We start from the raw sequence: 16,691 nt of genomic DNA, 5'->3' as shown, positions 1-16,691 counted from the left end.
TTTATTTGATGTCAACTCGTTTCGAATTTCCCATTTTCCGCACCTGTATCGTAATCGACTATTGTAATGCCTTATTGATTTAAAAGTATACCTACTCGTATTACATTAATCATACTAGCTTAAACGCCTTATGAATACTTATCTAAAGAATAATTTTAAAACACCCTGTTTTGTAAAATAGTAGTTTTTGCCCGCGGCTTTACTCGCGTTAGAAAGAGACAAAAAATAGCCTATGTAACTCTCCATCTCTTCAACTATCTCTGCTTAAAAAATCACGTCAATTCGTCACTCCGTTTTGCCGTGAAAGACGGACAAACAAACAGACACACATCTCTTTCCCATTTATTATATTAAGTATGGATTACATAGTGCCGCCAAAAACGTGTAGTGCAGTTGATTGCTCTGTTATTTCTCGGCACTAGCCAGCACTGCATATACCAGGTTAACAGAAACGCAAGGGTATCTCGAGTTAGCATCCTATAAAGATAGTGTTTCTGCTGATTTCGGACACTTAACTAGCCGTGGCAAAAATTCACGCTATCTACCAGGACATCATAAAATACAGTCTGCAATTGTATGTTACCTTCATAACACGTGACCGCACATTTTATAACTTAGATAGATAGATAGATTCTAATTAACACAAGTCAAATTATATTGTATTGAAAATATTTCAACTTGTGCGATCTTAAAGTAGTTACACAACTATATATACAATTATACATATAAATTAAAACCGAAATAAATTACACATATGAAAGAAAAAGTGACCAAGGCCTCCAGTGCCTGAGGCTGGAATCGAACCAGCGTACCCTGCAATCGCGGCAGATGCCTATTTCCGCTCGGCCACCCAGGTCACAGCTGCTGAGGTCGAAATTATCTCTCATATGAGTAATCTATACAAGGACTCGTAGCGCCCTCTGACCATCCCTACACCTAGCTGTGACCTGGGTGGCCGAGCGGAAATAGGCATCTGCCGCGATTGCAGGGTACGCTGGTTCGATTCCAGATAGATAGATCTTTAAAACCCTACATAAAAGTCTATTCCCCAAAGCCAGCGTCCGCAGGCTTTCCGCGCATGCGCACAGTATCGAAAAAACTGAAAACGCATTGTTTGGCTCTGTAACCATGGCAACGCATTGTTATAACGATACTGCGCGCGTGCGAGGGAAGGCTTTGGGCAGCTGAGCTGACAATGCAAACCTTTACGTCAAAATACAGGAAACAGTGTGAATTTCACGAAAGTTATTCAAGAAAACTATTAAAAACTAAGTGCATGGTCGTAGAAAAAGTATTGCGTCTTAATAACGTCTAAATAATTTCGGCTTCGCCTCAAATTGTTACCCACGCCACTCGTCTTTTTTGACCTCCTTTAAACGCCTGTTGCATAAAATACTATACTCCTTTATGATATAGCGAAAAATAGTGTTTTGTAGAAAATATAAAAACTCCCCATATAACCATAATCGGTCGCCGTTCCTACGCAAATCCTCCTATTTTGTGTACACACAGGTCTTCGGGTCTCAATGCTTAGTCGCAGTACGGTCGACGTTTAGTCGCGGCGTCCCAAATGGGGACGATTGGTAACAGGCACAAATGGTCACAGAAGTGACAGAAGTGTGCACTACGCGTGCACACATTGTTACCGTTTGGCGACTACTTTCCCAAAATCATTCGTTCATTTCATTCTTTTCAAATGGCGACTGTCAGAGACGTCAAAGTAAAAAAGAAATAAAATCATTTGACATTAAAATGTAATGGCGTAAGAATTTGTTAAAGATAAATATTGTTTGCATTTGTATTATAATGTGGGCTAATTACCATGGCCAATTAAATTGCTCGAGTGATTTCATAAAGTAAGTCTAAATTTATCAACGCGCCATCAATTTACCTCAGTTTAACCAGTAATAATATTATTGACTACTCGGTGTTTGCGTGTTATGTATATTGATTGGTGAAGTTTTAGTGCTCTGGTGCATATACTATACTGAAATAATAAAAATAATGCCTAGAAAACCAATAAAGTTGTTAAAATATGGATTAAGACGGTAATATTCCATGTAAAAAACAGTCGCCAAACGGTCACCAAACGGTCAACAAACGGTAGCAAAATGGTCGCAGCGTACACGCGTGACCGAAAGCAGAATGGCTTCTTGTATTCATTTTTTTCAGGTATCCTCAAACTTTATAAACAATTAAATATGCCGTCGTACTCAGTTGCCCTCACTAAAGAAGATTAAAAAAAAATTGTAACGTGCGTACCGAGCTGCTGGGTTGTAAAGGATCGGGGATCATATTATTATGGTCTTCTATAGAGCAACTAGTATTGTGCGGCATTTCACAATTGACACTTGTTGAAGTAGTCTTCATTAATATTACTATCAACATTCATTTCAGCGATCTGTACTTATTTTGTCAAGATTTTTGTATAGATAAGTGTCTACAAATTTGTAATGTTAAAGAGACATAAATAAAACGTAGTAGAGTAAATAATGTGTTTTTTTTGTAACCCAAACAAAATACTTGTAGATACGAGTGCGGAAAAGAGGAAAATCGATACGAGTAGCAATAAATTAATACACGAACGAAGGGAGTGTTTTAAATCGACACGAGTTGTGAATGTCCTTTTCGCACGTGTATCGTACGACGATTTTCAGTACCTAAATCTAAGCTAAGAGTTTCGACCAGACAAGAAATGAATCATTGCTTGATTTGCTCGCACTACTGCGTTAAAAAAAGCAGCATCTGTACTGAAAAAAACTATCATTGCGCAACAGAAATTCTATTAATATCACAGTAAATACTCTATTTCATTTGATTCCTACTTTTATTGTGTAAAGCAACACTACACTTCATTTTTATCAATAAGAATTAAAAATTATATATTTAAGTAACTATAAAGTGCTTATCTATTTGTATTATCATTCTGCACTTTTCTTAACTTTCCCACATTTCTATAAAATGTCGAAGAGTGCTTAAATGGTCGTCGTCGTTTATTATTATTTAATTCGCTCATATTTAAATGATTCAAAGCAACCAGTCCACAACTTCACAAGACAGTTTGAGAAACCTTCGTATTTCAGATTGTCATTTGCGGATACAGTGGTTTAGGAGCAGTTCGGTAATCAGACCTACACATGTGTGTACAAATTCTGTCAATGTCACTGTCAGAAACCGTTCTGACAGTGACAATGACAGCCACAAATTCGTCCACATGTTGTTACCGTTATGTGTGCAAACGTCGACTAATAAAGTGTCGTTAAAAGTCATTCTGACAGTGATATTGACAGCCACAAATTCGTACACATTTTGTTACCGTAACGAGTGCACACGACGACTACATTTTGTTATTGTATCAATACGGTCGCATTGTTTGCACGCCGTTACCACGCGTTATGTCACATTTGACAGTTAGTTACTGATTTGAAGATTTTGCGACTGAAATGGTTGTATGGGTCTTGAATCGCAATTACTTTCGTACGAGGACAAATAATACTTCTATTGCAACTGGTTAAGAACGGTTACGTACGCGGATAAAGGGCGCCTTACCCTCTCAAACTTTCCAAAGCTAAGCTACTCTACAGGAAAAATATGGTCAAATTTACCATTCTTTTCTCAAAGACCTGATCCACGATGCAGGAGTGCCATAACAGACCCGTTCCGTCTTTGAGGGGTTTGGAAGGTAAACTCTTGGATTCCATCTCGTGTCCTTAGCCTATCCCTATAGATTATCAGCTCACCATGTTTCCTTCGAAGACGTGGTCCATGATGGAGTGCCGAGGCAGACCAGTGCCATCTATGAGGAGCTGGAAGGTGAACTCCAGCCTGGGGTCCATCTCCCCCCTCCTTGCTTTGCGCTCGCATTCTTCTCTTCTTTTCTAGAAAAGTAAATTATCATTAGGTATAAGAAAGTTGCTATTTTATACGACTGAATGAATATAAAGCCGTGGCTTGTGCGTGGACGACGGGCACGCGACGGCGACGCGACGCGACGCGGCCGACGAAATTAAACCTTGGATGTTTAACGACGTCGGTGAACTATGGATGATAGGCGATGTGATGCGACATGCGACGCGACGGCGGCGGACGCATGATCGCCGTTCACGCAAGCCACAGCGTAAGAATAGGCTACTACTAGGCGACTTATATCTAATTTGGCACAATAAATGATTGTATTCTGTAATATTTGACAAAAGAAGCCAATATGTAATGATTTTGGGTATTAAATGTGTACGATGATTACGTATTTTTAATTTAAAAATGTGAGTTTTTTTTGGCCACCGAAAACGCTGTCGGCCGTGTAGTGACGTCATAGAATTCATGTCAAATCAATCACTGACATAATGACCTTTATGCCTGTACTTAAAGTGTCAGAAAGTGATGTTTTCGGTGAATGACTTCATTCACAGAAAATTTATAGATGACATGGCTGATGATGTTGTTTTTGCCTGATTACGTAAAAGTATTCTTTACAAATATTGTTTATAAGTCATATTAAAATATAGTGATATTTTTTTCGGTTAATTGGACAGTAAGTAATAATATAAGACAAACTTTAAAAAAGGGTCAAGTAGCCTATTAAGGTGCGACCACACCGCTGCTTAAAAAACGGTGAAAACGGCACGGATACGATGCGTCACTGCGATTCCGTACCGTCGCCGTTTTTTAAGCAGCGGCGGTGTAGTCGCACCTTAAGGGATGAACTGACAAACATTTAGGAAAATTTTGTTACTTCTTCTAAAACTTGTTAGTACACCATTGAGTTTTAATTTTATAATTACTAGGATCTGAAAATTCGAGCTCCTTAAAGCCACTGCTTTAATATTAACTAGTGGATTCAAAGTACTTGAATACAAAATTAATATATAAAACATAGTATCTAAGTCTTAAAAAACCTTTCATCTTCAGGAACCATACCTATACGAGAACGGTATAAATCAAAATCAGGCGTTAAAGTCTACACCAAAATTAAAATCGGTCAATTTTATTACCTATACAATTAATGTTATTTACTGATGAAAAATACAACAGTCGCTTGTAAATTAAATTATCAAAAGTAAAAAATCACGTTTATCAGACCTGCAAAATATCCATAACATCTTCCTCCTCCTCCTCACTCGATCCAGCTTTTAGCCCAGCCACAAACATGTTGTAACTGCCAAGAGACTGGCAACTAAATGATAATTTCAATTTCACGGCCACAAGGCATCCACCACGGAGCTCACAGTAGGCTAACAGTCACTGTCAATGCCAACTGGCTCTCACCACAGTAACATATTCCACGAATCAATCAAAATACACTATCACTATCATTTGACAACCACCACGGAGTTTACAGTGGGTAATTGAATTAAAAACTTCACTGCTAAGGGACAAAAGGGCACTAGTAATTTTAATTTCACTGCCACTGCGAGTTGATATACCTAAACCACGGAGCATACAGTATTTCACTTTGACACTTTACTGCTAAGTGACTGAAGTCTACTGGTGAGTTCACTGTCACAGCCTGCTGATATATTTAACGGATCTCACAGTAATCGACATTAGGACTTTACTGCCAAGCCCCTTAAGTCTAGAGGGTCGAGTTAAGAAAGGAGAACTGTTGCAACAGTGTCCAGTAATCAACTAAAAAATTAACAGTTCCAAATATCTTCAAAATGGCACTCAAATAGCCATAGAACATAAAATATTAAATCGAGTAGTGCTTTGAAATTTTGTGCTAATAATTCGGAGAGAACATTCAATTAGGAGAAGTGGAAATCAAAAGGAGATGCTTTTTCCCAGCAATAGAAAACAGAAAAGAAATTCTAAGTACTCTTTGATTTCGTAGTTCAAATATTAATTCAAACTGCCAGCAACAGTGCAAACGTTCCTGATAATAATTATACATATGAACGATGCAAAATGTCGTCAACTGGTAAGTATGTTTTCGAAGAGCTTCTTTAAATAGGTATATCTAATTTATATTTAAAAATAAATAACAAGTATAATCAAATCTGAATTTGAAATGAATACAGAAGTAATTATCGACTTGTAAAGATTTCTTTTTTCGTCAATATACAGAGAGCTAAAAAGATATAAGAAGAGTGACAAATGCTTAGAGACTGCTAAATTAGTCTTAGAAATTCGAGTCAAAGCCAGGACGAACCTCGCTAGGCGTCCACCGCGAACTATCAGGTAACACCAGGGTAACAAAGGTTCAACTATAGTAGTAATAGTGCGGGAGCCCAAGAAGGTAAATTTGAACTTAATCGAGCAAGTCAGGCTAAGGGCCGGTTGCATTAAACCGTATGTCACCGTTAAAGCGTTTGTTAAATTGTATTGTATGGGAAATTCCATAGACGTCTGCTGCGTGACGATGATGTGTCTGTCAAATGTGGTTGATGCAACTGGCCCTAAGATAGACATGACATTATGGTACTAGTGGAGTATCGTGGATTTTGCCTTTACCTCTTTTACCCGTTAAGTCCCTCGTTGGTAAAAGTGCTAAGGAAGTTATTAAATAGATTGTGTAATTTTAATCCAAATTACTGGATTAATTGTGCTTTGACTACATCTGACAATGATTTCTACTTATATTCTTAATTTGACGTTTTCGATGTGAAAATGTGGCACCGAGCTCGATATCGTCAGATTAAGAAAATTCGTGAAGAATTGTAAAATTGAGAGTAAAGAAAACATATAATCGTATAGGCACACAAAACATACAAAATAAAAGTAAATTAAATCGTGATTTTTAATATCTGGAAGGCCTCTCGGCAAAGGTGGCCGATGTACTCACCGAGGCGCCGCGTTACCGCAAGTCGGAACTACCTCGAGTAACTTCACATTTAGCACCATCGGCTCCCCAACTACAATATGCAGATTGAACGGACAAGTGGGGGGGTGTCATTAGAGGGGGTGGTACCGAGTCGCACTTGCTTGCACGCAACGCCATGGATTAATTGGATTTCATTTAAGTTAATGTGACTTTTATAATAGGAGTCAACGTAGACTTTAGATAATTATTCTTTTAAAGTTTGAAATTTTGCTCATTTCAGAAATCGTCGTTTTTTAACCCTGGTTGCCCTTGAATTGTCCTATAATGATAATTTTACTTTATACCTTAATTTGTTATTGAAACTTTTCATGCCATTACAAATCCCCAGTAAGTATATATGTAAGTATTATTATTTTCTTATGAAACTTAAATTTATAAGGGATTGAAATTTCTATAGTTTATTAAATTAATTACTTTATTAGTTACTTGACTTGTGATTCCATTTATAATTATTCTATAATCACATTTTCCCAATAAAATTCAAAAACACTTAGATATATAACCTAACCACAAAATTAAAATTTTGAAAATACCCCCGACCGCGACCTGGTGGACCGATTTTCATGAAACATGGCTAAGAACACTCCCGACTAACACAGCTTTCAAATGAAAAAAACTAAATCGAAATCGGTTCATCCGTTCGGGAGCTACGATGCCACAGACAGACACACACACAGACAGATAAACAGACAGACACGTCAAACTTATAACACCCCGTCGTTTTTGCGTCGGGGGTTAAAAATAGGCACTAACTATACTAATTACAAACAAAATAAGTAGTTAATAGTGTTAATACTTAAACGGTATGCAACTGTCCAATTTTTTGCACTAATTTATATTTCCTTCTCACATCTTTCTACTTGCAAAATTTACTTAACTTCTTTTACTGTTGCATTATTTCAAAAATATTCAAAATGCATACAATGTACACAAAACTACTTGAACTCTGGCTTGACTTGGACAAGTATGACACATGTATGACATACTAATGAAACCTTTTTTGAGGTTGAGTTATGATTTTGATTTTGGTTATGAATTATGATCAATAACTCATAGTGAGTATTATGTTCTTTGGTTATGATCAAGGTTATGATCAAGAATCTTATATAAAGAAAAATAGTCTCTCTATGGGCCTAGGAAAAACCATAGAAAAACCATGGAAAAACCAAGGAATCATGGAAAAACTGTCAAAACTTTCCACCATTTTTTCCAAATTTTCTACCTCTATTCTCCATGCTCCATGCTTTCTACTATTTCTGTTTATGAAGAATAGAGGTTCTATTTATTCTGCACTAGCCTTTGCCCGCGGCTTCGCTCGCGACAAATTCGAAAATTGAGGAATGCTCCATACAAACTTCCATCCCCCATTTTGGGGAAGTGGGGGGTTAGAAAGAGACAAAAAGTAGCCTATGTCACTCTCCATCCCTGCAACTATCTCCCCTTAAAAAAATCACGTCAATTCGTCGCTTCGTTTTGCGGTGTAAGACGGACAAACAAGCAGACACACACACTTTCCCATTTATAATACAGTGAAACCTGGATAAGTGAGACTTCAAGGGGCGAAAGAATTTGTGCCTTTATTCCACTTATAAAGGGTCTCAGTTAGACAGGTGTAATAAAATGTCTGTCTCATTTACAGAGGATATCACTAACAGAGGTTAGAATTGAGGACGTGTCAGTTGGGCCTGATTTAGACGGCGTGCGAACTCGTATGCGATTTTAGTTACATTGCGGGTTGTTGTGGTTACACACAATTTTACACAGCCATCAAATACCGCAATGTAATAAAACTCGTATGCGAGTTCTCGTACCATCTAAATGGGCCCTTATAGAGGTGATAAATAATGTGATTTGTAACTAATATAGTTATTATTAGTTGTTCTCTCTAAAACGTAGTGATTCAATGCTCTTTGGGGAAAGGTATAAAATAAAATAAACATTGTCTTTAAATAAGATTATCGAAAACTCGGACGTCGTTGCGTCTTCGACTTTTATATTATGAAATATTTTGTATGTAATTTTTATCATGATTTTAGTTTTTCTTTCGATAGCTTTAATTACTACTTAAAACTAATAAGAAAACCCTCCCCTCCAACGCGCATAATCACACATAACGAAATTTATAGATGGGTTAAGAATTACTTATTAAAAATATGGAAATTGATTTTCAATAAAGTCCAAGTTACAGAGGTTATAATAGATTGACTGTATCTCAGATACATTCCTATAAAATTCTAAACAAACAATTAAGTGAATGTTTTATATGTAATCTCAGTAACAGAGGTAAGGTAAAATACACTCTGTCTCACTAATAGAGGTAAATGTGACTATGTAGTCGAAAAACCTTATCCCAGTTATAGAGGTCTGTTTTGTCTCACTAATAGAGGTAAACCAGTGCAAAAGTGTCGGGACCGCACCTTGGGTCCCAACTAAAGAGGTTTCTCATTTATCCAGGTCCCACTTAACCAGGTTTCACTGTATTAGTATGGATGTTTCTGTTGCTCCATGGTTGCTCCTCTTCAAAGCTCCTCTTGTTGTCAGTGTGACGTTTGGTAATGGCTACGTGCACGAAAATTACGCCCACTACCATGTAAACTTGAAGTGGAAAATGTCAAAAAATGACATGTAAACAAACATTATATTTTAACGATTTTTCGTTAATTTTAAATACATCTAATAACAAGAGCTACTATTTCAAGTGTAATTTAGGTAGATAGATTATAAACACATGGATATAATACCAAAAATCAGTTTCCAAAGCCATTACTCACGGTATAAACTTCCAACCCCAGTCTACAGAAAGAGTCAATAAATTGCTGCTGGCAGGGCATATAAGGAATCTTGAAGAACGTAGGAGTAAAGGTACAATTTCTTCGAGCTAGTGATATGGTATTCGCTAAACCTCCGTCCCGTTAATGCCATATAAAACAAATCTAAACGTAAGTACCTAGTCATGTCCGCGGCCGCAGAAATATCCGACACGGGCCTATTCCCAGGCTAGGCCTGAATCTTTAAGCATAATCTTTTACGGTAGGAAAAATACTAACAGCGTATTGAACAAGATTAGGTAAACAAAGCTTAAATATAATTTATTATAATGTTTTGTTTTGACATGTCACTTACGTTTTCTTTTCACCGTAGTTATCCATTTAGTTCTTTGATCCAATTTTCAGTGTGCTCTAAGAAACGCATAGAACGTGCAACGAATATTTATGCCATTATTTTTACAATTAACAACGAAACAACATTGATGCCCCATATCAAACATTACACATTGTATTATATTTTATGAGTTTTGATAGATGACAACCACAATCAGTGTCGATTTTGACCACCGCAAGCACTGCGATCGCTTTGCTTACCCCCTCCATGCACTTCGCACGAAGCCAATTGCTTAAATTATATATTTTATATGGTTTATATAATTTTGAAACGTAATAAATACAAGAGTCTTGGCAAGGTGGCAAGGTGCTGGTGCCTTTTGGCGTTGGTCCATGGGGTCCCAGCGCGAACAAGTTGTTCACAGAAATCGCGAAGCGTCTGGTTGAGGTAACTGCATGGTCACCGAAGAGCTGGCGACTTCCTCGCATTAAGTACCAGCATTACGATACAGCGAGGAAATGTCGCCAGCATCCTTAGTAAGTTGGTACCAAAGAGCATTGAATCACTACGTTTTAAGAGTCGGCACTCTCGAACAACCCTCGAACCGATTTAAGCAAGCGTTTTTTCGACGGTCGTGACGTCTTGTCACTGCTACCAACACAAATAAATCGCTAGGGCTCGACAAACCCAGTACAATGCCTCGAGGGCCTATTTTAGATATAAGTACGCTAGCTTTTAAGTTTAGTCCTAGTTTCTTATATAAGTAAATACATTATTTTTGGATACATTATTGATTACTAGCTTTTGCCCGCGGCTTCGCTCGCGTTAGAAAGAGACAAAAGTAGCCTTTGTCACTCTCCGTCCCTTCAACTATCTCCACTTAAAAACACGTCAATTCGTTGCTCCGTTTTGCCGTGAAAGACGGACAAACAAACAGACACACACAATTTCCCATTTATAATATTAGTATGGATAGTATGGATATATTGTTATCTTTGAGTAGGTACTGTAGGTAGTTACCTGTTTAAAAGCTCTAGTAGAATAAAATACTTACTGCATTAACCATGAGATAAAGTACTAGTTTGTTACTCCAAAGATATAAAGAAATAGTGTTATTTTGCGGGTGTCCATAACTAGAATCGGAAAACTGCCTACCTCCTATGATGGACAAGGAACAATTTACGAAACCAAAATTTACAAGAAACAATCCTATGTTAAAATAACCCAAACTAATTTTTTTGGGGTATATAAAATTGACTAATTAAGTATCAGTTGGCTTTAAAAATAAAATTTTTAACTTATTTCACTGTCCATAATGGGGGATCCATTACTGGAGAACTGCCGTCCATGATTGGAGAAAAAACACCTTATTTTAATTTTTTAACTATGAAGAAGTTACTATAGGAGTAGGTATCTATTCTGCAATATGCTTAAAATGTAAAAGAAAGATAAGACATTCAAGTATTAACACGCTTAGCGGTAAAATTTATACATGTATCAGTGAAATATCAAAAATAAGCAAAATTTTATCTTAAACTGTCCATGATTGGGTCCGTTACCTTATTCTAGTTTCCTCGCTTTTATTCCCTCACCGAAAAGTAAAAAGCAAAATATGTTAGTTATTTTTTAAAACGTCAGAAGAGCATTTCTTTTTTTTTGCCACTTATATGAAGTGTGATATTTTTGAAAAAAATATGCTATTTCTATTCAGAATTACTAGCTTTTTCAATCCTAGTAGTTAAAAAAATTGTCTCATACGATTTTTTCTTATTTTGTTACCATTTTCCGTACATGTTGTATGGCGTAACAAAAGAGGAAAGTAACAAAAATGTATGGAAATTCTGGGACACTTTTTGTCTCCCAGTGAGATTGAGAGTACTCGTGATTCTGAGTACAATTGTCCTAAAATTCCCTAAAACAATATTTTTTTTAATTAGCAAAAAAAAAAGAAATGCTCAGAAAGTCCTTGAATGCGTATTTGGAAATTATGACAGAAACTGGAAGTATTGTTAGATAATTCTGTCCTATGGCCGGAACTGCCGGAAGTCGTCTTTCAGGCGGCTGCGCTAAACGAAGTTACCTCTTCCCCGCTTGGTCAAACAGAAAAAGAGGTATAGTGTAGAGACACCTTGGCCAGTAAATAGGAAAACCTCAAATTCTGACCACATGTTTTTTGACCGTAACCTCGGCCGGCAATCACATGTGATCTGAGACATTGCTTACTTTACTGGCTACAGGCACAGTATAATAGATAGTACTATCGTACAGTATGGCCACTGGCCACTCCAGCTCGCCGCTGAAAGTGCCACCCACCCCCTCTGGGTTACCTCACAGTTACCACCTGTCAAAAACGCGAACAGTCGATCTGTCATGTCTCACTCACACAAGCATGGTACGCGTTCACCTACACGAGCTTAGAATGTGTGCTAGGAACGCACCTCTTTCTTATATTTGATCGCCAGTATCCGAGATGTGCTACAGGTAGGATAGGTATAACAAACTCCTTGGGGCCACATGCACCAATGAAAATGGAGGGTTAACCCTCGGGTTAACCCGCCACTTTATATGGAATTTGACAGATTATTCTGGTTAAGAAAAATCCTAGACTTTTCCACTCTTCAGGTGTTCTGTATGAAAATAAAGGCCCGTGAAATCTCAATTACTAGGATCGCATAACGCGCAAAGAATCATATTTTATAGCCGATTAGGTACTATCCTATAATAAACCATAAGTCTTCAAGAATATCGCCTTGTTTAGCTTGAGCTACATATTACTCCTACTATGACCCTCTTATTTTCAATGGAGTAAGGTGAACTTTCGTTCAACGGGACTAAATTACTAGTAAAAAAAAACAAACTTGAGACCTAGATGTCCTGCGTTATACAAATGATTTATTTATGAGTGCAAGCGAGACAGATGTAGTTCTGTCGCACCTGCATTCAGGAGGGCTTGGCTATTGATAGACAACGATTGCTATTGGAGAAACTTAAAGGCTATACGTAATTACGTATGTGTGTCTGGGGATTTAAATGTGCCTGTGTGGTGACGGGGTAAGAATTTAACCACCCCCTTTCTTCACGTGGGTGTCATAGATATGGATTGTAGGATGTTGTAGCAACTAGCCACTACAATATCGTAATTTAGTTTTCTTTCAGCCCCTGAATTGCTAGACACACAATTTGGGCAGTTTCATGTACACAAGTCTACCTAGTCTTCTAACCCCTCATGGAAATTCAGGCGTGAGTTAATACTTATATGAATGTACTAGCTTTTGCCCGCGGCTTCGCTCGCGTTAGAAAGAGACAAAAGTAGCATATGTCACTCTCCATCCCTTTCAACTATCTCCTCTTAAAAAATCACGTCAATTCGTCGCTCTGTTTTGCCGTGAAAGACGGACAAACAAACAGACACACAGTTTCCCATTTATAATATTAGTATGAATGTATATGTACTAATTGGTACTAATTAATAATTATGTAGTAGCATTATTAGGGTGGTTATTGTGTCAGCTTGCAAGGAGCCCTTGTACAGTCAAGTGTAAAAATACGGGTGTACACATCTTACTCAAAAATATGTCCTATAGCATCTTAGTCCGGTGTAATAAGGGCGTAGTACCATATTTATGAGACGATTATTTCGATACGTATTTTTGCACTTGACTGTACGCGCTTTTTAGCGCGACATCACTGGGTACGTAGCCGAATGGCATAAACGCTCACGAAACGAAACGCTCGTATATAGATATCTATCTCTATCGCTCTCGCGTATTGGCGCGACAGAGCCAGACGTGGCCAGACTACCTTTCGCGGCGTTTCGTTTTGGTATGTATGGCACTGATAGACTGCTAAGGCGTCGTATGAGCCTAACATACGCTAATCTTTTTCATACCTATTTCCAATCAAAATTGCGTGCTTATAAATAGCTAGCGGAAGATTTCGATATTGGAGAAAAGCGTCGGAATGAAGAACACTCAAAATTATATTGATTTTCTAAAAGTAGGTAGATGAAATACAGAAAACTTTTGCAGGATTTTTTTAGTTCCTGTGACTTTTGGGCCCATCGGAAACAAAAAAATATTCTTCTAACTTGTACGAGGCACGCGCGGGGATACAGCCTACCAAGTACCAGGAAATAATAATACGGCAGGAGTAATACACAAATTTCACAATCACTGCACATATGTACTTGCAACGATCTATTTATCTCTTTTTATCTTCAGTCGTTTAACGATGAATAGAAAGAGTGCGATAGACGGCAAGACGTGATTTTAAGATTAGCTGTATAAACATTCGGAGGTCATGAGCGGTTGAACTATCGTTAAAATTAAGTACCTTCATTAACTTAACATTATATTTATTTATTTTATTTCTTGAAGAAAATGACACAGTATTTTACACAAAGGCTTTCACTACAATTATACGGAAAGAAAGCAAATAAAATTAATAAATCAATTTAACTTAAAAAAAAAATACAAATGTCAACTAAGGGCCCCCACACATCTAGCGTCTCATGAGCGTAGCGTCGAGCCAAGTGTATGGCAAAGCCTGACGTCGGCGCGACGCCGACGCGGCGTCTTTTTCCATACAGTTGACCTGACGCTATACGCTCGCGAGATGCTAGATGTGGGGGGCAGGGATCGGAACCCGTTCCCAAATACCATTTGATATCGTTCTTAAACCGTTACCTATAAATTTTGTTCAATGGGAACAAAATAATTTCGGTTACGGTTCTTATATCGTTCCCTAAAAGAACGGTTCATTATAAATTTTGTTCAGTGGGAACAAAATAATTTCGGTTTCGGTTCTTATTTCGTTCCCTCAAAGAACGGTTCCTTACAGTAACGTTTAAATGAACGAACAGAATTTTAGCGTTCCTAAAACCAATATTATTTCGTTCCGAGCCGCGCGGGAGTAGGTATAGCGACTGTAGCGAGCGCCGGAGCCGAGCGTTTTCACCGACGCACGAGCCGCCTTTCGCTGTCTCTTTTTCACACGAAGTTCATTTATATTCCTGTTTCGGTTAGCCGGCCGCCCGCGGCCGGCAATGAAGGTGAAGGTAGGTTGTTTGTTTTGTTTACTTCATTTACTTGAGTTGCAACTTTCGGCGTATAAACAGTGAACGTGCAGTGTAGTTGGGGAGTTTATTGCAAAACCTAAAATTTTTTGACCAAAGCATGAAACTTGGCACAGTTGTTCCTTATATCAAAATTTATTTATTTCTTTCACACATACAAATATCATTACAGGATGAACCCAATGCGATATTGTAGTAACAAATTAAAATATAAAAACAAAGAACTTATACATGTATACAATGTTAATTTTACCTATTCGGGATTTCTTTATTGTAACAAAGAGTACATAACGCTACCTAAAATAAGCCGATTAAGATCGGGAGCCTTCGGGAGCCTCCCCTGGGGCCCGGGAGGGGGGGTCAAAGTACCGCTTCACCCGACTTGGTTTGAAAAATTCTAACTTACCCCGTTTAGTTAATAGGTCATGTTTGGTATCGTTTTCGAGTAAATCAATAACGTAGAATTCGTTTTTAGTACTAAAATTATAATTTAATGGTAAATAAAATAAAATAAAAAAAATGAAATTTTCATCCATGATTTACAAATTCAAGTCATCATAAATGACAAACTGTTTGCTTTTTCTACAAATAAAAAATATGATATGAAAGCTTATTTAATATAGATTATAAAAAATATAACTTTTATCCACATTTACAAACGTTAAGTTCCACAAAAAAATTACTTTAAGACGCGCGGCGTCGGGACGCCGCGAGCGTAATTTTAAAATGCCTCTATTTTTAACCGCCTTCCAAATCTCAAAGGAAGGGGTTATCAAGTCGTCTGTATGTTTTTTTTTATTGAATGTATGTGCATACAGATTGGTCCCATTTTTCTCAGAACCCAGTTCTGATGATGGGATCCTGGAGGAATCGAGGGAACTCCTCAAATCTGAAAGGCATACATATGGTGATTTTTGTGTTTTTAAAGGAACAGCATACATTTACGTACGGAACAGTGACATTTGGTGCAGTGGAACTCCTGATGATGGTCAGAATGGAACTCCTCAAATCTGAACGGCACACTTATAGTGACTTTGGTATTTTTATAAGAACAGCATGCACTTACGTCCAGAACAGTGATATTTGGTGCAGTGGAATTGCTGATGATGGTCAGAACGGAACTCCTCAAATTTGAACGGCACACTTATAGTGACTTTGGTATTTTTATAAGAACAGCATGCACTTACGTCCAGAACAGTGACATTTGGTGCAGTGGAACTGCTGATGAAGAGTGAGCCGCCCCTGGTTAGAGTTCCGTTCTGATAATCATTCTCATCTGTAAGTACTTCAGAATCATCCAGATTTCAAAATTGGTTCAGAAATGACGGAGATATCGAATAACAAACATTAAAAAATATACAGACGAATTGATAACATAATCCAACATTTGAAAGTATTTATCACCAGAACCCCAAAGGAAGGCGGTTTTTTTTTTCTTAAAAATTATAAAAACTCTATTAGACCCCGTTTAGCTATTAGGTCATGTTTGATATAGTTTTCGAGTAAATTAATAACAAAGAATTTATTTTTGGTACTATAATTATATTTTAATGGTAAATAAATTAAAAAAAAATATTCATTTATGATTTGCAAACTCAAGTCAACAAAAATGTCAACTGTTTGCTTTTTCTTTAAATAAAAAATATGATGTAAAAGCCTATGCGTATGTCACCAAACACCAAGACAAGTTTGGTG

The 16,691-nt window shown here is 37.3% G+C and overlaps 1 protein-coding gene across 1 annotated transcript in view; it reads right to left on the bottom strand.

Annotated features, from left to right (window-relative positions):
• Positions 1–5,148, bottom strand: part of LOC125240509 (dynein axonemal heavy chain 5) — a 110,825-nt gene extending 105,677 nt beyond the window's left edge. Inside the window, exons 1-2 of the mRNA XM_048148400.1 lie at positions 5,080–5,148; positions 3,741–3,878 (exon numbers count right to left, since the gene is read on the bottom strand). Of these exons, the coding sequence (XP_048004357.1) occupies positions 3,741–3,878; positions 5,080–5,148 (207 nt within the window). The remainder of the gene's footprint in view (positions 1–3,740; positions 3,879–5,079) is intronic.
• Positions 5,149–16,691: the final 11,543 nt, after the last annotated feature.

Source organism: Leguminivora glycinivorella, chromosome Z (genome assembly GCF_023078275.1).
Source record: "Leguminivora glycinivorella isolate SPB_JAAS2020 chromosome Z, LegGlyc_1.1, whole genome shotgun sequence".
NCBI classification, from domain to species: Eukaryota; Metazoa; Arthropoda; class Insecta; order Lepidoptera; family Tortricidae; genus Leguminivora; species Leguminivora glycinivorella.
Note: the sequence above shows the minus strand (reverse complement) of the source record. Positions and strands in the feature narration are given on the sequence as shown.